This window comes from Eucyclogobius newberryi, unplaced genomic scaffold (genome assembly GCF_026437365.1).
Source record: "Eucyclogobius newberryi isolate DKJ021-1_F unplaced genomic scaffold, fEucNew1.0.hap1 SCAF_4, whole genome shotgun sequence".
Taxonomy (NCBI): domain Eukaryota; kingdom Metazoa; phylum Chordata; class Actinopteri; order Gobiiformes; family Gobiidae; genus Eucyclogobius; species Eucyclogobius newberryi.
In genome coordinates, this window is record NW_027316056.1 from 31,049,026 (window position 1) to 31,075,271 (window position 26,246).

The following is a 26,246-nucleotide window of genomic DNA, read 5'->3' on the forward strand; positions in this document are numbered from 1 at the left end:
ATGTGCAGTATTAGCACTGGCCCCGGGGCAGGCATGGAGCACAGAGGGGCGTCTGGCTGTGGCTCTCCTCTGCTCTGCTGCTGTCTGCTTCTCCAGGACCCCTGCGTCCTCCGGCTCCCCCCCCCAAAAGACAGCAGGACAGCCGCCTCGGTGCGCCAGGCTTTATCTCTCTTCAAACTAGAGTCGGTGAGGACACGTGGACCCAAACTGCACTCGTATCACTGATCTTATGTGGCTCAGGTTTATACGGAGACGAGCGTGTGGAAATAACAGCGACGCACGCAGCCACCAGGAGCTGAATCAGTGCTGCCGCTCCCACACTAACTCTGCCACTGCTGCTGTGTCCTTGGGCAAGACACAACATCCACATTGTTTGTAAGAATGTTGTGTTGATTGCGGCTGGTGGTGGTCAGAGACTGTGAGGGCAGAATAGGGACTTCTGATTAATCTCGTGTAATTGCCGTGTGTGTATTTAAAACGAGTCCTTGCTCACTAATACCAGATATTTCAGATACTTTGGCTAATTGAGCTGACATAATAGCACTGGCGTTTTAATAAACTGTTTGACCAGTCCCTCGTTGTTCGTTAAAACTTTATTAACTTTATTATTAATCATGGACTTGAGGTAGACTGGACTCCCCTGTGTCGCTACCTCATTAAAGTTGCACATTTCCTTCCGCACGCGTCTTTTGGTGGTCTACAGAACGCCTCGGTTTACAAATGCAGTCTCACCGTGTCGCCATAACAACAGGTAGCAGGGTTTACGGCTCTAATTTCACCATTAGACCGAGAAAATTTCTACTATTTTTCCGTTAAGAGCGTGAAACGTTCTGATGGCCTGGTTCAATCGGTTAAGTTTTCATTTTGCATTTTGAAGCGCAAAACAACTAGTTAAGAACACGAATACTGCTCGTTTAAATGTTTGTGGTCGACTGATAAAATGTGTGTTATCACTGGGAATGTAACAACGCTGACAAAAACAACTATTTTACTATTGAAAGAGAATTTTCACTTCATTTAATGCATACGCTCTTCAGTCAAAAATATATTGCTTTGTTTCCGCAGGGACTACTTTATTTTCCGGAGTATAAGTCGCAGCAGCCAAAATATGCATAATAGAGAAGAAATAACATATAAGTCACACTGGAGTATAAGTCGCATTTTTGGGGGAAATTTATTTGATAAAATTCAAGACAAAGAACAGACATTTCATCTTGAAATGCAATTTAAAATAATAACAGATGAGAGAACATGTGAATAGGTGTACGTATGCTAACGCTAACACCTTCAGCTACATGACGCACAGACAGAACTGTGGTAAGTGTCTGGTATGTTAACGTAACATATGAACAATTATTCAGATAACTATAGCATAAAGAACATGCTAACAAGTTTACCAAAGCATCAGTTTTACCCCAAATCACTAAATCCATTGAATTCTTCTTCCTCTGTGTCACTTCTAAACAACTCCACAAACTCCAGAGGTAGAGGAAGTGCAGATTCTTCTTCTGTGTCGCTTAGAGCCTAGAGCGCCCTCTTGTGGTTGTCAGTGTGAAAATAATGAATAATATCACATATAAGTCGCTCCGGAGGATAAGTCGCACTCTGGCCAAAACTATGCAAAAAAAAAAAGTGCGACTTATTGTCCGGAAAATACGGTACATAGACCATGATCCTTTGCTCCCTTTCAGTGTAAGATCAGAAACACAAATGAGAAACAAATTGCCTTCAAAAAGTGTTTTAAGTCAAGATTTTTGAGCACACTAAACGACTGAGATCCTAATGTCGTTACACGCTCTCATCTGTGTTCACAAAACCAAAGACCGCTGTGACACCGCGCTTCAAACGGACGACATCGTGCGGCCGGCGCTGTGGAGCCGGGGCCGCCCTGTAATAAGAGTGATCAGTCAGGTACACAGCTCCCGTAATAGAATGCATTTGTGTGCGCAGGGTGTCGACGGCGGCCGCTTCCTGGTCCAGTCCCACATCAGAGAGCCCCCCCGCGGCCCCGGACAAAGACCCGCCCGAGGAAAGGTAACGGGGGAGGGGGGGTCTGTGCTTTGAAATATCTGTCTGTGCTTTTCACGGCGTCACTGGATGGTGGCGGAACGGCTAAAGCTGCAGTCGCTTTTGCTGTAGATTGGCTTATTTGGAACATGGATGTCTCTAAAAGTTATGATCATTGTTGTGGTTATTATTAAACGAGAAACAGTGCTATTAAATTTAACCTGAATATTTTGCCAAAACCTTCCAATTTATAGCACCTTTTTTCATAGTTTTGGCCGGGGTGCGACTTATACTTATATATATATATACTAAATATTATACTCCGGAGCGACTTATATGTGATATTATCTGTTATTTTCACATTTTGCAACCGCATTTCATACTCCAGTGTGACTTATGTTTTTGTCTTCTCTATTATGCATTTTTGGGCTGGTGCGACTTATAGTCCAGAAAATACGGTAAATAAAAGTGTTTCAACAAGAGTCAACAACAAAAGAGTGAAAATTACAAATCTTTATTATCTTTAATTGTGCCATAACATGCTTTTTTTCACGTTTCGTAGTCTGTCCTAAGTGTATATTTGATAATAATAAGGGTTGTGCAACACCCATAACATAATAGTTAAGAAATATCACCCAGACCTTGGACCCCCTCACTAACCCGGAAATGCAGACGGCTTGGTTTGATATTCGCCCCCACCCTTGCGAAGAGCGATCTGGCTCCCCCGCCCAACCCGTGACGTAGTCTCAGAGCGCGTGTGTGCCCCGCCCACCCATGACGTAGTCTCAGAGCGCGTGTGTGCCCCGCCCACCCGTGACGTAGTGTGTGCCCCACAGCTGTGTGCGCCGCGCTGCGCCGAGTGCAATATCATTAATGAAGTTTTGAGCCGTGTTTCGTCGTAAATCGAAGCAGAAAAACTCCGGGCTTGTAGGGAGACACGAGCAGCGCGGAGCCGGGGGGAAGGGGGCGGCAGGCGGGAGGGGGAGGGGGGTGGAGAGGGGAGGGGGGGGAGGGGGAGGGGGGATGATGACGCGTGCCTGTGGTTATGACGCGGTCTTGCCCCACCCCCCGTCAGTTTGGAGATTCGAGGAAAGGAGATAGTCTGTAATATAGCTAAAAACTGCGGGAATCAATCAAAAAAACACTCTGGGTACATATATGAAGCACAAATAGCAATGTAAGAAGGTTAAAAGCTCTGAAAAGTCAATTTTGCATGTTATGGGACCTTTAAGATTAAGAGAAGGGATTTTTTTTTGTCGATATTTGTAATTACACAAAAATATTCATAAAAAATGTGACAAACCAGCAATGTTGAGTCACCAGGGAAACAAATTAGTTCTAAATCTGAAAACTAAGATTCTCAAGTATACAGTAAATTGTTGTGTTTGTTGTTTTGTCAAATTGTTCAAAATATTGTCATTTCAACATTAACAGACATATTACGCTTTTTTCGAGTACTTCATATTTTACTACAATATATGTTTTTGCTTTTGAAAAGTCGCTGCGTGACATTTTAGAGTTTTCATTTTACAAATAATCACAACCAAGTACAGGGATATGGGTGGGCTTGGGGGGGTAGGTGAAAACAGGAGTAATACGTCTCCTTTAAAAGCATTTTCCTTAAGAAGAAAATAGTTGTTTAACATTTGGTGGAAACCTATGACAAACGAGCAATTTTCAATGAGCGAAACAGAGAATAAATTAGTTCTGAATCTGACAATAAACGTCCTCAAGCGCACCGTCGTTTGTCAACACTCTTCAATAAATAATTGCCCACGCTGCATCGCCCGCTCGCTTAACAAACACTTACAACCGCTACAAGTCTTTGCTTCATGTTTGTGTGTGAAAGTTGTAGGATTTCCTTCGCCACAATATCTCAAGTGGAGCTGGACTAATTCCCGCTTTACAAACACCGGGCGTCCGTCTGTGCGCGTATTATGCAGCGCGTACAGTACGGCGCGGGCTAAATAATGAATCCGCCCTAGTGCTTTCAGATGTCGCAGGGGCCAACGCAAAAAGCCCTGTCATTCCACGGGAAAGAAACCCATTAATGCCTTTTCCGTGTAGATACAAACCCGCATTTTCCCGAATAGAATGCGCTCGCTCCCATTCAGAATTCAAGAACCTGACTAAACATTGTATTGACGGCGGCCCGACCACATTCGGGCGTTTCTCTTTTTCTATATTGTAGCTGCGGCGTGGGGAAGATTATGAAACATTTATCATGGCTTAGCGTTTTGAAGGCACTATTTCTAACGCACTAATGTCGCTGGGGCAGGAGATAACGCGTCGCAATGGCTAGCAAAACAAGCTTTGGACTGGTGGAGTTTTTTGTGTCGACGCCAATGGAGCGGCGTAAATACCGGCTGTTTACGACGCTTTGCAAAGGCCCATGAATGGCGCCGTCGCTATGGGGCTCCTTTACATCGTTTTAAATTTGCTTTCTGAACTCCCGGACGTGCGTTTAGAAAGCGGGGACGCCGTCGACGAGAGCGTTCCCATTCTGCCCGGTTTTCGACCGGTTTTCCCGGTCCCGCCGCTGCTTTTAAATGTTAAATGGTATCTCGACACGGGTGATTCAACGGACGCACAAAAGCGAGCACAATGCAGAGTGTGTGTGTGTGTGTGTGTTTGTGTTTGTGTTTGTGTTTGTGTTTGTTTGTGTTTGTTTGTGTCCAAGCGACGCACAACGATCTAAACTAGGACTTTACTCAATTTTGAAGCGTCAGAACTGGCCTCGCCCGCTTGTAGTACCCTCGCTCACCAACGTGTCGGACAATGACAGAGAAACAACTGTCTGGAAAAGTTAAAGTTAGTAGTTTCCACATGGTTCTCATCAAAGCGCACCTCTGATTGGATGAAATTGTCTGTCGCTGGCACTCTTAGTTCTCATCCAACACAATGCTTTTGTTTCTTCGCACACATTTTTTTTTTTTAAATGTACAATTTGGAGTGAAACTAGAAGTAAAAAAAATATTAGGTACGAGTCTTTTAAGTGGCTGAGTAATCAAAACTGACTGATCTGACTGTTTCTGTAACTGTAAATTCTAAATCAACCATTAGATGCTACTGTTACACTTAGCACATTCTACATAACACTGGTATTTTCATTTTTTTTATTTTTTTTTAATAATAACAGATATAATCTTACTTGTGCCTTTTTTTGTCTGATTGATTTTACTGTTTATTCCCATTGAAAATACATGGCACAATTTACATTCAGAACATTCTAATATAATATTATAGGTTTGTGAACAAATTATGAATTACAGAATGGAGTTGTGCTGGAGGCTAAAGTGTGTGGAACATAATATAATAATAATAATACTGCAGAAACTGGGATTAACCTCAGAATATCAAAAAAATATGAAAAATCCAAGTGGTTTTGTTTTGTTTGGTAATTTTGGTAAATGTGAGTGACATCAGAGGATAGTTTAAATACATTACTATTATACTTTACATTATTCGTTTATCTAATAGGAGATTTTGACAGACACTTCCTGGTTTGTAGGTTTCACTCACAGATTTGTTGACCCTGCCATTGTTCTTTGTTGTTCTTTGGAAAATCGAGATTAACTGAGACTTCTACCTTTCTAACCACAAAGACGTCCTGCCCACTTGTTACATTTAAGTGGCCATACATTTTCTCTTTTTTCCTGATCTTTAAAGAAACCTTTAAGTATTCCACCATCGCTCTATATGTATACCACAGTGCAGTATTGTAGTATTGTCCACGGGAGCGGCCGTCGTCTCTACGTAATCCTCCTCCAGTTCAACGACTGCCTTCATTTTTCAGCGTCGGCAGCAGCAGGAAGGCCATGGCCGTGTACCCGTGTGAGGCCGAGCACGAGTCGGAGCTCTCCTTCAAAGTCGGAGCTGTTTTCAACTCCGGTAAGTCTTATCGCGCCGCGCCCCGACCCCCCACACAACCGACCCGCCACCGCACGCACCCAATACCATATTGGATTTGAGAGAGAGAGGGGAAAACCAAAAAAAAAAAAAAAACACCCAATCTGATTTTCAACCGGACAGATGTGCAGGTGGGATGGGGAGGGGAGGCGGGGAGAAAAAAGGTTTAATCACTGGCTGGAAATGAACATTTTGTTGGTGGGGCGGTGATACGGGAGTTTCTGCACAGATTGAAGATGCACCGCGCCTTTAAACGTTCTCTTTTTCATTATTAATACATCGTCGTGTGCAGTGTTTTTTACCCTCTAAGATTGTCACACACTCGGAGAAGGTTAGAACGACAAGGATGACAAGGACTCAGACAGATTTTGTTTCAGTTTTAATCATTACAACTGCGTAAGGTCGTCGTTGCATGTTGTATATAATTTTTCTGCGTGTTGGACAAATAAAGCGACTTTCCGTGTTTTAATCCCCGTCTCAGACTTGTGCGTTTATGGAAGTTGAGTCTGTGTCTGGCCCCGGTGTCGCAGAGGAAAGAGACACAGGTCAAACACACACAGACAGATCGTGGCCCTGGAGAACAGTCGGTAATTGCTTTCAACATCCCCAGAGCTTCTGATCGGTCTCTGTTTTACAAAAAATAAAATCGTATTCTCTGAGAACTTATCATAAATACCAAATTATATCGGACGTGGAATGATGAGGAATGTACTGTAATGAGTCGTCCAAACTGTCACTATAAAAGCAACGTAAAACAGAAGTTCAGCTGTTTTCCTCCTACTCAGCTGCTGCAGGGGCGGAGCTGAGAATAGGACTTTAGGGGCTGGGACTCCCATAACAACCAATACTTAAATAAAAAACATATCATTATAATAATTATCAACATGTAATTTAGTTAGTTTAGAATTATAGGTTGCATTTGTCTGGATATAGCAAGTCTTGTAACTCTCGTCTTTCTTGTAACTCTGCCACTCTCTGTGCCTTTTTAATTGCCCCTTGACGATAAATAAAATGACTGAATTTAATAGTTATAAATAGTTCTAACAATCACGCTGTGAACTGTATTCATATTACAACTGGAGGCTCTCAATATCATCAAAATAAACAAATTCACACATGATTAGTTACAGTTTTTCTGCGGGAGGACCCCAAGACCCCCCCCCCTGTTTTACATAGTGATCAGATAATTAAGCTCTTTAAGGTCAATAAGTACGCAATGTAGTGCTAAATCAGATGAAGAATGTGTGTGTGGAGGCTATTGTTGTTGGTTTTCTATATGGTGCCCAGAATTTCTAGCGGTGCCACTGCTTCGCTGCGCACTTTATGAAATGACTCCTCAGTGTGCCAGCAGGTGGAGCCACTTTACCTCTGCAGGTGTGTTCATAAAAAAGGAGAAGATGTTGCATTCACCTATACATTGTGGGAAAACCGGTGCTAACGATTGCACATTTTAGGCTAAAAGACATATCACAATACTCTCCAACCCCATCGCCCCCTCACTCAAACTAATCACAAATTACAAAATGTTTCCTTCGGCGTTGATTAAAACCCCCCTATACTTTTTACTCCAAACGTGTCTGTTAAAATAGTCTGAGGCTTTGCGTGAAATTGCCATCGTTCTGAAAGTGCAACGTGATGGGCGTTAAATTAACAAAATCTCTCCCCAAAAAATCGCTACGACCTCTGACCCCGACACACTTCTGCTCTCTTTTGTCTATTGTATGTTTGTGTTTACGGTTTAGACTACACTCTGGGCGTCACTCTGCGCATAGCAATTGTTGAAGAGGTCAGGAGGTCCAAGGAGATGTACTTTCCACGTCGATGTACACAGGAAAATCTATCATGGATCTTTGTGCGTTTGACCTTCTAATTGTGCATATTTTATCCAAAAGTACGTAATGTATGCTCGCCGCGCTCTGTGTGCAGTTATTATGAACGCATGGGCTGTAGCGGAAGTCCCACATCAAAAGCTTTTTCCAACATAAATACTCTTTCTCTAACTTTCTGTGCTAAAAGTCACTGCTTCAAGGCTAATTCAATATTACGAGGCGCGTTGGACTGCATTTTAGCTTGCAAAAGAATCCAAATATGCTAAAACTTAACTATTTGCATAAAAAGAACATCATTATTAGTAAACAAAACGTGTAATCCAAAAATGTTGCGTAAAATCTGCAATTTAGGTTCAATGTAGAAATTAAAATGTTATGTTGAAAGAAAGAAGGAAAGAAAGAAAAGAAGAAAGAGAGAAAGAACCTCCGTTCAGTTCATGGGTTAAGAAACTACAATAATTAAATGTGGCATTATTGTTGCAAAGCAGAAGAACCATACCGATGTTTGTTGGTGGTTTATCATTGTTTTAAGTTCAGAGGTCAAGAGAGGAGTGGGTGGAGTCTGTGCCAGTGTTAGAAGTGTCAAGGTCAAAACAGCAGCTCCGTCACATGAACAATGACATCACTCACAGAAGTACATGTAGGACAGCTGACAACAACTGTCTACTCCCATTAAGACTTCACTGATATTTGCAGATTAAGCTCCAGTTTCAGCCTTAGGATGGACTGAAGGAGCCTGACCTTGTTCAAACGCAGCACACACCAGCCCAGACTGTGATTGCACTTATTATTTTTGTAGAACATGGCTGCGGTCAGATATGATGTTCTTGACCAATCGCATTGAGGTGTCAAACAGTCCGTCCAACGACTGTAGTACCTCACACAGTACTACAGTCCTGCATTACCACACAGTACTACAGTCCTGCATTACCACACAGTACTACAGTCCTGTAGTACTGTGTGGTTCTATAGAACTGTAGTACTGTGTGGTACTGCAGGACTGTAGTACTGTGTGGTACTGAAGGACTGTTGTACTGTGTGTGGTACTGCAGTACTGTAGTACCGTGTGGTACTGCAGGACTGTAGTACTGTGTGGTACTGCATGACTGTTGTACTGTGTGAGGTACTGCAGGACTGTAGTACCACACAGTACTACAGTACTACAGTCCTGTAGCACCACACGGTACTACAGTCCTGTAGCACCACACACAGTACAACAGTCCTTCAGTACCACACAGTACTACAGTCCTGTAGCACCACACGGTACTACAGTCCTGTAGCACCACACACAGTACAACAGTCCTTCAGTACCACACAGTACTACAGTCCTGCAGTACCACACGGTACTACAGTCCTGTCGTACCACACGGTACTACAGTCCTGTCGTACCACACGGTACTACAGTCCTGTCGTACCACATGGTACGACAGTCCTGTAGCACCACACGGTACTACAGTCCTGTCGTACCACACCGTACTACAGTCCTGTCGTACCACACCGTACTACAGTCCTGTCGTACCACACCGTACTACAGTCCTGTCGTACCACACGGTACTACAGTCCTGTCGTACCACACCGTACTACAGTCCTGTCGTACCACACGGTACTACAGTCCTGTCGTACCACACGGTACTACAGTCCTGTCGTACCACACCGTACTACAGTCATGTCGTACCACACCGTACTACAGTCCTGTCGTACCACACCGTACTACAGTCCTGTCGTACCACACCGTACTACAGTCCTGTCGTACCACACCGTACTACAGTCCTGTCGTACCACACCGTACTACAGTCCTGTCGTACCACACGGTACTACAGTCCTGTCGTACCACACCGTACTACAGTCCTGTCGTACCACACCGTACTACAGTCCTGTCGTACCACACCGTACTACAGTCCTGTCGTACCACACCGTACTACAGTCCTGTCGTACCACACGGTACTACAGTCCTGTCGTACCACACCGTACTACAGTCCTATCGTACCACACCGTACTAAGTAAGTAAGTAAGTAAGTAAGTAAATTTTATTTATACAGCACCTTTCACAGACAGAGGTCACAAAGTGCTTCACAAAACACAGAATAAAACAATAAAAACACAAAAAACTTACAGTGAACAATACATATACAACAATATACAGTAAAATCAGTTCGTAAAACAAGTGCATTTAAAAGGCTTGACTAAATAAAAAGGTTTTAAGCTGACCCTTAAAAGCAGTAACTGAGTCCAGTGACCGTAAGGAGAACGGAAGATCGTTCCAGAGTCTGGGGGCAACAGCCTGGAAGGATCTGTCTCCTCTGGTCCGAAAACGGGTGCGAGGAACCAACAACAGTTTCTGGTCCAAGGACCTTAGTGAGCGAGAGGGAGCGTATGGTTTAATCAGATCGCTGATGTACGATGGGACCTGACCATTTAAAGCTCTAAAAGTTAAAACAAGAATTTTAAACTGTATCCGGTAGGAGACCGGCAGCCAATGAAGGGCTTTAAGAATGGGTGAAATGTGGGCCCTTCTATTTGTGCGGGTTAAGATCCTCGCTGCAGAGTTCTGGACCAGCTGCAGACGAGAGAGTTCCTTCTTGTTAAGACAGGAAAACAAGCTATTACAATAGTCTAAACGTGAAGACACAAATGCATGAATTATAAGTTCCAGGTCATTTTGAGACACCATTTTCCTGAGCTTAGAGATTTTCCTCAACTGAAAGAAACAGTTCCTCGTCAACAGCTTAGAGTGGTGCTCTAAAGACATGTCTTTGTCAAAGACAACACCCAAGTTTCTAAGACTTGGTTTAGCAGTCTGACCTAAAACACCCAAGTACTGGTTTATCCCTGGAATGGCATCATCAGGGGCAATAATCAGAGTTTCTGTTTTGTCAGCATTTAGCTGCAACGAGTTTTGACTCAGCCATTGTTTAATTTGCACTAAACAACTGACCAAGGAGTTCAGCTTCTGGATCTCAGAAGGTTTAAAAGAGCAATAGAGCTGAATATCGTCAGCGAACAGGTGATAGGACACATCACTAAACTCTTTAATGATCATTCCCAGGGGAATTATATAAAGCAGAAATAGGACGGGACCCAAGACGGAGCCCTGAGGAACTCCACACAACAGATCAGCTGAGTCGGACATTATTTGGTTTGCAGCAACACTAAAGCTCCGACCGGATAAATATGAGGAAAACCAATGAAGAACTGACCCCGACAGTCCAATCAAGTCCCTCAGTCTGTTCAACAGGATATGATGGTCGACAGTGTCAAAGGCTGCAGACAAATCCAACAGAACTAAAACAGTGCATTTCCCAGAATCAGCAGACATCATAATGTCACTGGACACTTTGAGCAATGCGGTTTCCGTAGAATGATGTTTGCGGAAACCAGATTGAAAAGAGTCGTGAATGTTTGACTGATCAAGGAAATCGGACAATTGTTCAGAGACCACCTTCTCAAGGATCTTGGACATGAACGGGAGCTTTGATATGGGTCTGAAACTTTTGGGGTCTGTCGGGTCCAAGTTTGCTTTTTTCAGTAAAGGCTCAACTATGGCATGTTTAAATGGACCAGGAAACACACCAGTAGAAAGAGAGATTTACCATTTTGGTAACCCAGGGGCCAATAACATCAAACACTTTGAGGAAGAGCCTGCAGGGAAGGGCATCTGATGTACAAGAGGAGGGTTTCATCTTGGTCACCAGAGCTGAGATGTCTTCTAGAGTGACAGGCTTAAAAGCAGACCAGTTTTGGGAAACAGGCTCCACAGAAACAGGTTTATCAGACAATGGGAGTGGGATTTGGTCTTTGATCATCTTGATCTTATCGATAAAGAACCTGAGGAATTCATTGCTGCTGCTTTGCAGGAAACAGGAGTCACTGCAGCTGAAGGACAAACAATAGAATTTATAGTGTCAAACAACACTTTGGGGTTTTTCTTGTTGGATGTTATTAGCTGGCGGAAGTAATCAGCTCTGGAACTTTCCATCATTTCATTGTAAGATGACACAAGCTCTCTGAGGTGTGACCTATGGACCTCAAGACTAGAGGTTTTCCACAGACGCTCAGTTTTCCGACATAGTCTCTTTAGGTTTAGGATATCTTCATTTATCCAAGGACAAGCTTTTTTCTGTGTTGACAGAGTGGATTTTACAGGTGCCACCTGATCTAAAATGGATAAACATTGGCTGTTAAAGGAATTAATTAAACTGTCCACATCAAGACAATTCATAAACAAATGAGGATCAAACATAGCAGAAAATTGGACGGCTGTATTTGCAGTGATAATGCGCCTCTGAGACCTGATGTTTGAGTGCACAGGCTCAGGAGAAAAGTTCAATTCAAATAAAACACAGCTATGATCGCTCATATGGACATCCTCCACACAGAGGTTAGCAACACTCAGGCCAAGTGAAAACACCAGGTCTAGAGTGTGTCCCTTTTGGTGAGTGGGACCTGAAACATGCTGCTCAAAGTTAAATGTTTCGGTCAAGGTTAAAAGATCCTTTGCAGGGCATGATGAGCCATCGACCCAAATGTTAAAATCCCCAAGAATTAAAACATTTTCCAGCTTTATAATAGAAGATAAATAGTCACTAAAGTCCTTTAAAAAGACAGCAGCAGGACCAGGGGGCCGGTAGACTAAAACACAGTAAAAAGGACTTGAAGAACCAACCTTAATCATCTGTGATTCAAAGGAAGTGAAAGTGTGTGAGTCGATGACTTTACACATGTAACGGTCCTGGGACACAACTGCCAGACCTCCTCCACGTCGACCAGGGCGAGGCATCGCAGAAACGGAGCAGCCAGGTGGGCAGAGTTCATTTAGATGAATAAACTCACCCTCTCTCTGCCATGTCTCCGTAAGACACATGAAATCAAGGTTTTGCCTTGTAAAAAGTTCATTCAAGGAAAACGCTTTGTTGGCAATTGAACGGGCATTCAACAAGCCGAGCCGGACCGTGGATGACGTCACGTCCATCGGTTCAGCTGAGCGCAGCGGGACCTGTCGAAGGCACGCCTTACGGTCACGTGATTCCCATCTGTTTCGCCGGTAAGCCGACGAAGACAAGGAAGCGGACGGTGGACCCCAGCGCTCATAATTCCAGCGGCGCGCGGGCTCCAGGAAAACAGCCGCCACATCCCGCGCAGGCTCCAGGACTGGTGCGGCCCCGATGGCCCGTGCAGGCAGCGGGAAAGCAGCCGCGATGACACGGGCAGGCTCCGGGAAAGCAGCCGCGATGACACGGGCAGGCGGCGAAGACGGCGACGGCAAACAGCCGCAAACATCGAGGAGCGGGACCAGGCGTAGGCACCGAGCACGTCTCCCAAAGCCCAGGCTCGTGTGCTCCGAACACAAGGCTCGTCTGCGCTTGACTTGCACACCAGACCTTGTGCCTCGTCTCCTCTGCTTCATCCTCTTCCCCGGGCCTCGGGACAGCATCAAAACGTCAGGTGAGTTGGGTGGACAAACAAGCGGTGGCGGAAAGGCTTGTTTGTACCTGTCCCATGTGTCGAAAAGCGACTCCATCGTCGCTTTGATGTGGAAAAGAGCGCCACGGTCATAAACCCGCACAGCAGACACACAACAGACTAATGTCTGGGCTGATAAAACTGCATACGATGTAACGATCGTCACAAATAAGCGGCATAACAGGAGTCGAGCAGTGGCGTGGCCGAACACAGGCGCCATCTTGGAAGCCCCTGGTGTGATGTCACTTCCTGCATGAGTGTCCCTGGTGTACTACAGTCCTGTCGTACCACACGGTACTACAGTCCTGTCGTACCACACGGTACTACAGTCCTGTCGTACCACACCGTACTACAGTCCTGTCGTACCACACGGTACTACAGTCCTGTCGTACCACACGGTACTACAGTCCTGTCGTACCACACCGTACTACAGTCCTGTCGTACCACACGGTACTACAGTCCTGTCGTACCACACGGTACTACAGTCCTGCAGTACCACACAGTACTACAGTCCTGTCGTACCACACGGTACTACAGTCCTGTCGTACCACACGGTACTACAGTCCTGCAGTACCACACAGTACTACAGTACGCTGAGGATGATGGAGCTGAAGAACAGCAGGAGCTCCTGTCACAGGGCATCAAATGACCTGAGGCCACAGAGGAAATGTATTCATCTTTTTACAGATGAAGTCAACTGAAGTAACTAACATGATAAACATTTATTTACCAAGACCAACTGAAGTAACTAACATGATAAACATTTATTTACCATGACCAACTGAAGTAACTAACATGATTAACATTTATTTACCATGACCAACTGAAGTAACTAACATGATTAACATTTATTTACCATGACCAACTGAAGTAACTAACATGATTCACATTTCTTTACCATGACCAACTGAAGTAACTAACATGATTAACATTTATTTACCATGACCAGCTGAAGTAACTAACATGATTAACATTTATTTACCATGACCACCTGAAGTAACTAACATGATTAACATTTATTTACCATGACCAGCTGAAGTAACTAACATGATTAACATTTATTTACCATGACCAGCTGAAGTAACTAACATGATTAACATTTATTTACCATGACCAACTGAAGTAACTAACATGATTAACATTTATTTACCATGACCAGCTGAAGTAACTAACATGATTAACATTTATTTACCATGACCAACTGAAGTAACTAACATGATTAACATTTATTTACCATGACCAGCTGAAGTAACTAACATGATTAACATTTATTTACCATGACCAACTGAAGTAACTAACATGATTAACATTTATTTACCAAGACCAACTGAAGTAACTAACATGATTAACATTTATTTACCAAGACCAACTGAAGTAACTAACATGATTAACATTTATTTACCAAGACCAACTGAAGTAACTAACATGATTAACATTTATTTACCAAGACCAACTGAAGTAACTAACATGATTAACATTTATTTACCATGACCAACTGAAGTAACTAACATGATTAACATTTATTTACCATGACCAACTGAAGTAACTAACATGATTAACATTTATTTACCATGACCAACTGAAGTAACTAACAAGATTAACATTTATTTACCATGACCAACTGAACTCCAGTGAATCAAGTTGGGATGAACAGTTTGGAGATTACAAGAAGAACGAGAGAATCAAATCAATTTCAACGCTCTATTCATTTTGCTGTTCCTATTTATACCAAAGCTAATATCATGGCTTATATCAGTTTATTAACATTAGTGTTGTCTAGATGTGGAATGTTTTATTAACGTTTATTGAATCATGTCAAATACAACTAAGTACAAATTATAACCATAATCATGATTTCAATTATGCAGAATCTTCCACACTTCTGCGACACAAGCATAATTTCTGATGTATTTTGCCACGGTCCCTTGGTCCACACTTTTAGTCAGCCACCATCAAACGAGTGTACAAATGTGACAAGTGTTTCGACGTGTTATTAATCTGTGGCCTCAGAAGTTAGCGGCGGCAGATGGCCCCGGAGACTGCGGCAGTGTTTAGAGTCGGCTCACTTTGTTGACAAATCCCATATTCAGGGATAGATTTAGGAACCGCGCGCCACCACAATACGACACATCTGTCAACAGTTTATGAAGGTTCCATTTCACCGGAGACTGCGCAGAGTGGGGGAAAAGTTAGCTCCAAAAACTGTGCCTTTGACTACTGTAAACTCCCGAGACCTACCGGCTTTGGCAGTGTTTGTCAGCCTGCTGTGCTTGTGCGTTTGAAGAGTTTCCCACCTACAGTTTGCCAATAAACTTAAGTGTCACTGTGGAGAAGTTGCACCATGCCGAGGTACAGGTCAGGTCTGTGGCGACGCGCACACAGTAAGAATACGTGTTATTCAAGGGCCTTTTTCGCAGTGAAAGTTGCGTAGCCTGGACGTTTTGACCAAAGGACACATTATACTAAATCAACCTTTTTGAGCTTTTAATCATGTTTTAACGTTCAGAGTTTTATTTATCTTCACTCGCACGTGTTTCATTGATTGTGTTTGGAACGTCCTCCCTCTCTTAGCCTCAAAAAAGTTCAAAATATTCCAGTCTGGTGGCGTCGATCTTCTCTAGGTTTTTTTAAGTCCATCAATTGTTGCCAGACTGAGCGTTTCTGCCTCAAATCGCCCTTCATTACAACTGCGTGCCTGCATGAGCATGTCACAGGCAAGCTAGGTTTGTTTGTCTCCCTTGTGTAGTCTCATTGCTGCCAGTAGATGGAGCTCTGACTCAGTTCCTGACGTGGGAAAGGCCTGTGTGCTTTTCAAGTGCTGAAACTCGAGATGCCAACGTGAAGGTACAAGAGCGTGTTTACAGGCCAATAACAAAACATCTAATGCACAATGTGTCCTTTAAGTTTGGTTACATTCTTGTTTGGACGGTTTTGACCTGGTTTAGCTCCAAGTTAACTCTGAGATGTTTTACTTCTGTTTTTGTCCAGACCAAGACTTTGTACGGCTCATTCAGTCTCTGTTTGGTCTTATTTTGACCTGGTCCAATCTTGTATTAACTCCAATTTAGTCTGATTTATTCATCTTTATTTAGATGCTTCCCTGGTTTAGATCTGGTTTGATCCTGTTTAGAGGATAAAATATCGCTGTAATATCGCTGTGGTATCGCCGTAGTATTGCCGCAGTATCGCCGCAGTATCGCCGCAGTGTCGCCGTAGTGTCGCTGCAGTGTCGCCGCAGTATCGCCGCAGTGTCGCCGTAGTGTCGCTGCAGTGTCGCCGCAGTGTCGCTGTAGTGTCGCCGTAATATCGCCGTAATATCTGTGTTTTCGAGTGTAAATAGGAGCGCAGCTAAAGAGGCGGCTCTATATTTACATGGTCATCATTAAGTACAACAAATTACACCATTCTAGAAAATATATTTTTCATAAAGTGAATAGAGATTTTTTTTTTATTTGTATTATTTTTTATGTTATTTTATATTTATTTTTCTGTGAGCCTTGCCATGGATTTTAAAATGAACAACATCAACATTGGTATAGATTTATTTTCAGTCAAAGTCCACGTCAGATCACCCCCAAACCCAGTATTTATTCGTTTCTGTTTTGACTGAATTTAGCCATAATAATTTTAATTTGTTTTTTTAATGTATTCCTGATTTAGTTGAAGAAGAAAAAAAAGACCACACAGTAAATACTTTTTACGTTTTAATTTCAAAGGACAATTTGATCAAACAAGGCAGCCAGTCGTGGTTTTTGGATATTCACTGTGGAATATAGTATGACAAATAATATACTACACCGTGAAATGCATTTTTCTTTGGCCAATTCAGATTTGGGCACATTTTAGTTCATCGACTGAATGTCCGCTTTAAACAACATTATGTAGAAAATAAAGAGTTAGCGGTTATTGTTTTTGTTCAGAAATACATGTAATTATGGTTTTAGAATGAATTGTTCCTGGATTTGTTTACAACAGAATCCTACTTTTCGCAGTCATTTACCAGAAAAATGGCAAGCAGCTTGGGGTGTTTCATGAAAAGTTAAACAGTTACTAATATCGACACACTACAAGGTTATTTCTGGTGCAAAAAAAGCACAAAAATAAACCTACAGCACCATTACATAAGCAGAGTACTGTACGTGTGCGTGTCCTTCGCCGTCCTTACGCTTATGCTATATATGGTAACTCCGCGCTGTCTCTTCCTCCGCAGTGACCCCGTCGAGGGAGCCGGGCTGGCTGGAGGGCGAGCTGGAGGGCAAGCGGGGCCTCATACCGGAGAACTACGTGCAAATGCTGTAGCGCCAACCGCCTGCGGGCACGGGGAACTGCGGCAAGACGCCAAAAAGTGACCACGTTCCACCCCCGAAAAGCCGAACCCGAGCGCCCGCGTCGACGACTCCGGACACTTGTGCTTTGACATTTTTTTACACTCGTTTCTGTTCGAACACAAAGCGTCCAGGTAAGATGGCGGCGGTCGCTTTTTATCGTACGCAAAAGACGCCGCAACTACAACTAGTTTGTGGAATCGCTACGACGCGCGTTAGCTCGTCTTCAGCCGAACGCCCGTCTGTGCCTTTTCCACCTCAGCGATGTAATGTATGTACAGGTCTAAAAAGAAAGCATATTTTAACAATATTTACGAGCGTGTCACGTCGCCGTCGATAATATGGCAGTTGTGGGGGGAAAAAACCCGGCTATTTATTATTTATGGAGCTCAGGATTGCATCGTCACAGCTTTTAGAATATTCAGATTTTTTAAAGATGCTAAACACTAAGTATTCTGACACTAAAGTGTGATAAATGTATTTACACACCAGTTTATCACGTTGTTGCCGCACTTTCGTCCATTTTTTAACGCTGTATCTTGAACATTTTTCACACTTGGCTAATTTCCATGGCAACGGTGGTTTTTGCGCCGCATCCCGCGAGCTCTGTTATTGTCAGTGACGGGAAGAATACTTTTATCCACAGAATAACGTATTTTGTAACATTCCGTTGCTTGGCCAAGTCAGAGTACTGTATTCTGAATACTTTGAATCACATCGAGTTAAATTATATATATATATTATTATGTAAAAACACTACATATGCTTAAATTACTTTTGTTTTTGTTTCACCGTTTGTTTGAGAACCTTTATCACGAGGAAGAATTGCACATTAATTCATTATAAACATTTCTATTTTTGTCACTAATTCAGTGCAGTTTAAAGCCCAAATTGTGTGCTCGAATACTGCGCTGTAGTACTTATTATTTTTATTGGAGGAACTGTATTCTGAAATGACAGAGTAACTCAGTTACTTCCTAACACTGATTACTATTGTAAATAAAGTTAACTCTTTTGTGCATAAATGAAAAGATAAGTTAAAATTCTCATGTAGCTTAGTTTGGAGACACAAACCATAGAATAAAACTGATTATATTAGTTATATTCATTGTTCACATATGACGGTTTAGCATTTCAATGGTATTTACAGCATTTTTTAAATCATAAAAATAGCACAACACATACCCTTAAATATTTTATCTCTGTATTCAACTCATATGTGTATTATTTGTAAAAAGAAAACATTTTAAATTACTAAAAGGAGCAATAGCATTAGCATCCGGTCACAAATGTTCAGAAATCACTTTATCAAAACACACACTACTTTTTGATGAACGTTTTACGATTGCTTTGCCTTAAATGTTCCACAGTACGGCATTAAACATATCTATTGTGCAATTACTCTATTACCGGCCGTTAAGATATGTTCCACGCCATCTTTAAGGATCCGCTGACGACTACACAGTTGCCATATTGCTACGACGCTAACGACGTGCTAATCAGGTTTTTTAAACCGAGGCGCGTGGATGTTTTATGTTGATTTTATTTCATTGGCACATGAACGTTAAAAACACTCCTTTATCGAGCTAAAGTTTGTACCGGTTTATAGCCTGTTTTTATGTTCTTTCACAGACTATTTTAACCTGCAGTTTTCACGACGCAGCATTTACTGTTTTAACCGCGCGTACCAAAGACTTTTTTTTAAAAAATACCCGTGGCAGGTTTTGGAGCGATTTAAAGTTTGGGCGTGTCAGAGGGAGCGATCCCGGCGCCGTCCCGTGCACAGAGGACAGCTTCATTTGGCTGAGAGCTTCCGCGGCCGGACGTTTGCGTTTCGGGGACTGCGGTCGCGACGATTCGAGACACTGATTTATAACGTTGTAAAAGACCTTGAGACGCTTCAGTTTTTATGCCTTTGGGTATTCGTTTGATTTATGTTAAACAAATAAAAGTTTTTTTGTTGTTCATCGCTGCGTTTCGTCTGATTGTGCACCGTGTATTAAGAGATTAGCTTTCGATCAGGAGGTGAACGCTGTCAAAGCCGTTTATCCATGACGAAGATGAAGATGATATTCAAGCAGAGGTAATTATATTATGTCACAATTCAACCTTTATTTAACTTTTACTTCGGCCCATTTTAGCAGAAATGTATTTTACGTGCACAAAGAGGCACTTTGTCTGTGCTTTCCACAGTACAGCATTAAGGCAAGGTAAGTTTATCTGTAGTGAAGTGCGTTAAATAAGGCGTTAAAATCATAATAAACGGATGCATTAAATCACAATATAATCACATAAAAAACATAAATAATCATAAAGATTACTTTTAAAGAGAAAAGTTCAGATTAAATCCTTTGTCTGTTATACTTGGCTGAATGAAACCGTTTGTATCTAGATTTTAACAGATTTTAGCTGCATAAAACTGAAATGCTGATCCTCCATGTTTAGTCCTGACTCTGGCACCAGCAGGAGGCCGGTCCATGTTTAGTCCTGACTCTGGCACCAGCAGGAGGCCGGTCCATGTATAGTCCTGACTCTGGCACCAGCAGGAGGCCGGTCCATGTTTAGTCCTGACTCTGGCACCAGCAGGAGGCCGGTCCATGTATAGTCCTGACTCTGGCACCAGCAGGAGGCCGGTCCATGTTTAGTCCTGACTCTGGCACCAGCAGGAGGCCGGTCCATGTATAGTCCTGACTCTGGCACCAGCAGGAGGCCGGTCCATGTTTAGTCCTGACTCTGGCACCAGCAGGAGGCCGGTCCATGTATAGTCCTGACTCTGGGCACCAGCACGAGGCCGGCCCATGTTTAGTCTTGACTCTAGCACCAGCAGGAGGCCGGTCCATGTTTAGTCCTGACTCTGGCACCAGCAGGAGGCCTGTCCATGTTCAGTCCTGACTCTAGCACCAGCAGGAGGCCGGTCCATGTTTAGTCCTGACTCTGGCACCAGCAGGAGGCCGGTCCATGTTTAGTTCTGACTCTGGCACCAGCAGGAGGCCGGTCCATGTTTAGTTCTGACTCTGGCACCAGCAGGAGGCCGGTCCATGTTTAGTCCTGACTCTGGCACCAGCAGAAGGCCGGTCCATGTTTAGTCCTGACTCTGGCACCAGCAGGAGGCCGGTCCATGTTTAGTCCTGACTCTGGCACCAGCAGGAGGCCGGTCCATGTTCAGTCCTGACTCTGGCACCAGCAGGAGGCCGGTCCATGTTTAGTCCTGACTCTGGCAACAGCAGGAGGCCGGTCCATGTTCAGTCCTGACTCTGGCACCAGCAGGAGGCCGGTCCATGTTCAGTCCTGACTCTGGCACCAGCAGGAGGCCGGTCCATGTTTAGTCCTGACTCTGGCACCAGCAGGAGGCCGATCCATGTTCAGTCCTGACTCTGGCACCAGCAGGAGGCCGGTCCATGTTCAGTCCTGACTCTGGCACCAGCAGGAGGCCGGTCCATGTTTAGTCCTGACTCTGGCACCAGCAGGAGGCTGGTCCATGTTCAGTCCTGACTCTGGCACCAGCAGGAGGCCGGTCCATGTTTAGTCCTGACTCTGGCACCAGCAGGAGGCCGGTCCATGTTTAGTCCTGACTCTGGGCACCAGCAGGAGGCCGGTCCATGTTTAGTCCTGACTCTGGCACCAGCAGGAGGCCGGTCCATGTTTAGTCCTGACTCTAGCACCAGCAGGAGGCCGGTCCATGTTTAGTCCTGACTCTGGGCACCAGCAGGAGGCCGGTCCATGTTTAGTCCTGACTCTGGCACCAGCAGGAGGCCTATCCATGTTTAGTCCTGACTCTGGCACCAGCAGGAGGCCTGTCCATGTTCAGTCCTGACTCTGGCACTAGCAGGAGGCTGGTCCATGTTCAGTCCTGACTCTGGCACCAGAGTCTGCATTTGCTCGTCTCTCCACTTCGGCCGCCGTGAAGCGCTCCGTCCAAATATCGCTGAGTCACTGTTGGTGTCACGGAGACGCGCTGCTGCTTTTCCCACAGTCTAAGAATAACGTGGACACGAGGCCTTCACTGCTGCAGCTCCAGCCTCGTCGTGTAACGTAAGCTCTTCCTATCGACCCGCCGCGTCTCAAACGGAACATCAGCGACCAACTCACTCTTTGAATAGCCTTAATAAAGCATGAACAACGACCTAATTCATCATGAACATTATTTGACCCTTCACCCCTCTACTTTGACTTCCACTCATTGGGTGTGAAAGCAACTTCTAAAATTATGCACAGAAAATGAACAAGTGCTAATGACATGGTGAAACTGTCCCCCACCCTCGCCCCCGCACCCGCTCGTGCACCCAAGGGCCCTCGTCACCCTCACTCTGCTCCAGTACTGCTGAATCATAGCGATATCCATACTGCCTCTCACTTCCCTTTGCACTGTCTGTCACACAAGTACAAGTACTATCATCCATCCTCGTCGGCCTTTTCGGGCTATTTCCAACTTCATTTTTGTAACTTTTCCGTCGGTCGTTATCATTTCAGACTCGTTATGAGAACGTGGAACCGTATGACGGTTTTGACCATCATTTTGCAATTAAAACAGACAGAAAAATGAATGGGGTCGCATTATTCATTTACTGTAGCTCGTCACACTCGTCACACAGCATCATGAGAAGCAACACATTCTGAGTGTCTTGCTCAAGGACACGATGCCATGCAAAGCCTCTAAGGGTCAAAGCACCAATATTTGAGCCGTTTTAAGTATCTCAGAAAAGGTGTTTGGACTAGATTTGGCTGCTGCTTTTGTAAAACCATAAATACTTACATTTTGTCAGAAGTAGAACTTGCTTTGTCAGAGTCTAATGTGATTTCATGGAAATCATGCCTTTCTCCAGCTTCACCAGGACAAAACTGAGTATTTATGTTCTAGTTTCATTCTATTTTCTACCAAAGAAATGCATATTCTATTTCTTAGCTTTTATTCCTATATTTCATCCTTGTACCACTTTTAGGCTCTGGTGTTTCCTGCTGCTGCTTAAATGACATAATAGGCTGTTCCTTTTACAATGAAGCAGCCTTCAGCCTTCAGTCGGTTTGAGTCGGCCTCCTCCGTCTCTCCGTAGTGAGTTTGAGATGTGCAGCTCCACATGCCACAGTTTGAACACACAGACAGATCAGAGGCACAGCTGGGAACAGTTTTGATCCACATTCAAATTCTATGAACCAAAAGGAGCAAATCGGTCTTTAGATGATGAAAAGTGGCCTGATATTCAATTAAAAATTGTGAAAAATGATAATAAAACATGACGTGTGATGCGTCAGCTGGTGCGGCTCCGCAGAGCTGACGCGGCTAAAGCTAAAAGTGGTTCAACTTCTTACAAATGTCTAAATTATGTTTTTATAAAAGCAACAGAAAGTTATAGTATAATGGTTTGCGGCGGAGCAGCGCTTCAGGTGACACTGCTGCAGGGGGCGGAGCAGCGCTTCAGGTGACGCTGCTGCAGGGGGCGGAGCAGCGCTTCAGGTGACGCTGCAGCAGGGGGCGGAGCAGCGCTTCAGGTGACGCTGCTGCAGGGGGCGGAGCAACGCTTCAGGTGACGCTGCAGCAGGGGGCGGAGCAGGACTTCAGGTGACGCTGCAGCAGGGGGCGGAGCAGGACTTCAGGTGACGCTGCAGCAGGGGGCGGAGCAGGACTTCAGGTGACGCTGCAGCTGGGAGCGGAGCAGCGCTTCAGGTGACGCTGCTGCAGGAGGCGGAGCAGGACTTCAGGTGACGCTGCAGCTGGGAGCGGAGCAGCGCTTCAGGTGACGCTGCTGCAGGGGGCGGAGCAGGACTTCAGGTGACGCTGCAGCAGGGGGCGGAGCAGGACTTCAGGTGACGCTGCAGCAAGGGGCGGAGCAGCGCTTCAGGTGACGCTGCTGCAGGGGGCGGAGCAGCGCTTCAGGTGACGCTGCTGCAGGGGGCGGAGCAGCGCTTCAGGTGACGCTGCTGCAGGGGGCGGAGCAGCGCTTCAGGTGACGCTGCTGCAGGGGGCGGAGCAGCGCTTCAGGTGACGCTGCTGCAGGGGGCGGAGCAGCGCTTCAGGTGACGCTGCTGCAGGGGGCGGAGCAGCGCTTCAGGTGACGCTGCTGCAGGGGGCGGAGCAGGACTTCAGGTGACGCTGCTGCAGGGGGCGGAGCAGCGCTTCAGGTCCCAGCCCGATATCTCTTCTACATTCTGTTCAAATGTTTATTTGGCTCCATTGTCCCAGCGTTCTATCGCACATAAGCTTATGACCCACGTTTTATATTTTAGAAAGATGGGCCATTCCATGACCTGGTGTGACTTTATTATTCTGACTGACCAGCTCCATTAAACAGACTATGAGGCGCTGACCCCCCGATAATAGGCACGGGCTATAATCATGGTAAGTCCAGACATACGGCTTCTATTACACATGACCCAGTTGGTGCGGTGTGCGTCCAAACACTTGGACAGTCTCGTCTCAGTCCGAGTGCTATGGCAGCGAGCCCGATTTTATGTTGTCCTTGTCTCCTTCGGCCCAAATCCAGTCCCCTGCATGAGTCAGCAACAGAGGACAACATCGTGACCAACTGACCGACCTGAGATTGTGACCTACCGACCGACCTGAGAGTGTGACCAAGTGTGAGCAACCGACCTGAGAGCGACCAACCTGAGAGTGTGACCAACCGACCGACCTGAGAGTGTGACCAACCGACCGACCTGAGAGTGTGACCAACCGACCGACCTGAGAGTGTGACCGACCAACCGACTGACCCGAGAGTGTGACCAACCGACCCGGGAGTGTGACCAACCGACCCGGGAGTGTGACCAACCGACCCGGGAGTGTGACCAACCGACCGACCTGAGAGAGTGACCAACCGACCCGGGAGTGTGACCGACCGACCGACCTGAGAGAGTGTGACCGACCGACCGACCTGAGAGAGTGTGACCGACCGACCGACCTGAGAGAGTGTGACCGACCGACCCGAGAGTGTGACCGACCGACCGACCTGAGAGAGTGTGACCAACCGACCGACCCGAGAGTGTGACCACAACCGACCGACCCGAGAGTGTGACCACAACCGACCGACCCGAGAGTGTGACCGACCGACCAACCTGAGAGAGTGTGACCACAACCGACCGACCGACCTGTGCCCCGTGTCAGGATCGGCGGTCCCTGTTGTCATGTCATCGTGTGTGAAGAAAAACATTTTTTTTAAACTTTTTCGTTGTTTGAGATGGAACTTTGAAATAAGTTTTAAAACACTTTCCAATCGTCACATAATCTTTTCCAACTATGATTAGAGTAAGCAAATGTTTGTGTGATGTTTAATCTGTCATTTATAATCAGCGAGCTTGGTCTATTTCAACATCATCACATCATGACCCACCACGTATGTCCCATGTGACCGCGTATGTCCCAGGTGACCGCGTATGTCCCAGGTGACCGCGTATGTCCCAGGTGACCGCGTATGTCCCATGTGACCGCGTATGTCCCAGGTGACCGCGTATGTCCCATGTGACCGCGTATGTCCCAGGTGACCGCGTATGTCCCAGGTGACCGCGTATGTCCCAGGTGACCGCGTATGTCCCAGGTGACCGCGTATGTCCCATGTGACCGCGTATGTCCCAGGTGACCGCGTATGTCCCATGTGACCGCGTATGTCCCAGGTGACCGCGTATGTCCCAGGTGACCAGGTATGTCCCATGTGACCGCGTATGTCCCATGTGACCGCGTATGTCCCATGTGACCGCGTATGTCCCAGGTGACCGCGTATGTCCCATGTGACCGCGTATGTCCCATGTGACCGCGTATGTCCCATGTGACCGCGTATGTCCCATGTGACCGCGTATGTCCCAGGTGACCGCGTATGTCCCAGGTGACCGCGTATGTCCCAGGTGACCGCGTATGTCCCAGGTGACCGCGTATGTCCCAGGTGACCGCGTATGTCCCAGGTGACCGCGTATGTCCCAGGTGACCGCGTATGTCCCAGGTGACCAGGTATGTCCCATGTGACCGCGTATGTCCCATGTGACCGCGTATGTCCCATGTGACCGCGTATGTCCCATGTGACCGCGTATGTCCCAGGTATGTCCCATGTGACCGCGTATGTCCCATGTGACCGCGTATGTCCCATGTGACCGCGTATGTCCCAGGTGACCGCGTATGTCCCAGGTGACCGCGTATGTCCCAGGTGACCGCGTATGTCCCAGGTGACCGCGTATGTCCCAGGTGACCGCGTATGTCCCAGGTGACCGCGTATGTCCCAGGTGACCGCGTATGTCCCAGGTGACCGCGTATGTCCCATGTGACCGCGTATGTCCCATGTGACCGCGTATGTCCCATGTGACCGCGTATGTCCCATGTGACCGCGTATGTCCCATGTGACCGCGTATGTCCCAGGTATGTCCCATGTGACCGCGTATGTCCCAGGTATGTCCCATGTGACCGCGTATGTCCCATGTGACCGCGTATGTCCCATGTGACCGCGTATGTCCCATGTGACCGCGTATGTCCCAGGTGACCGCGTATGTCCCGCGTATGTCCCATGTGACCGCGTATGTCCCATGTGACCGCGTATGTCCCATGTGACCGCGTATGTCCCATGTGACCGCGTATGTCCCAGGTATGTCCCATGTGACCGCGTATGTCCCATGTGACCGCGTATGTCCCATGTGACCGCGTATGTCCCATGTGACCGCGTATGTCCCATGTGACCGCGTATGTCCCATGTGACCGCGTATGTCCCATGTGACCGCGTATGTCCCAGGTGACCGCGTATGT

General features: G+C 45.7%; 1 protein-coding gene across 1 annotated transcript in view; it reads left to right on the top strand.

Moving 5' to 3' along the window:
* arhgap10 (Rho GTPase activating protein 10) overlaps positions 1–17,563 on the top strand; it is a 108,991-nt gene extending 91,428 nt beyond the window's left edge. Inside the window, exons 21-23 of the mRNA XM_072462758.1 lie at positions 1,951–2,034; positions 5,804–5,898; positions 17,416–17,563. Of these exons, the coding sequence (XP_072318859.1) occupies positions 1,951–2,034; positions 5,804–5,898; positions 17,416–17,504 (268 nt within the window). The 3' untranslated portion in view covers positions 17,505–17,563. The remainder of the gene's footprint in view (positions 1–1,950; positions 2,035–5,803; positions 5,899–17,415) is intronic.
* Positions 17,564–26,246: the final 8,683 nt, after the last annotated feature.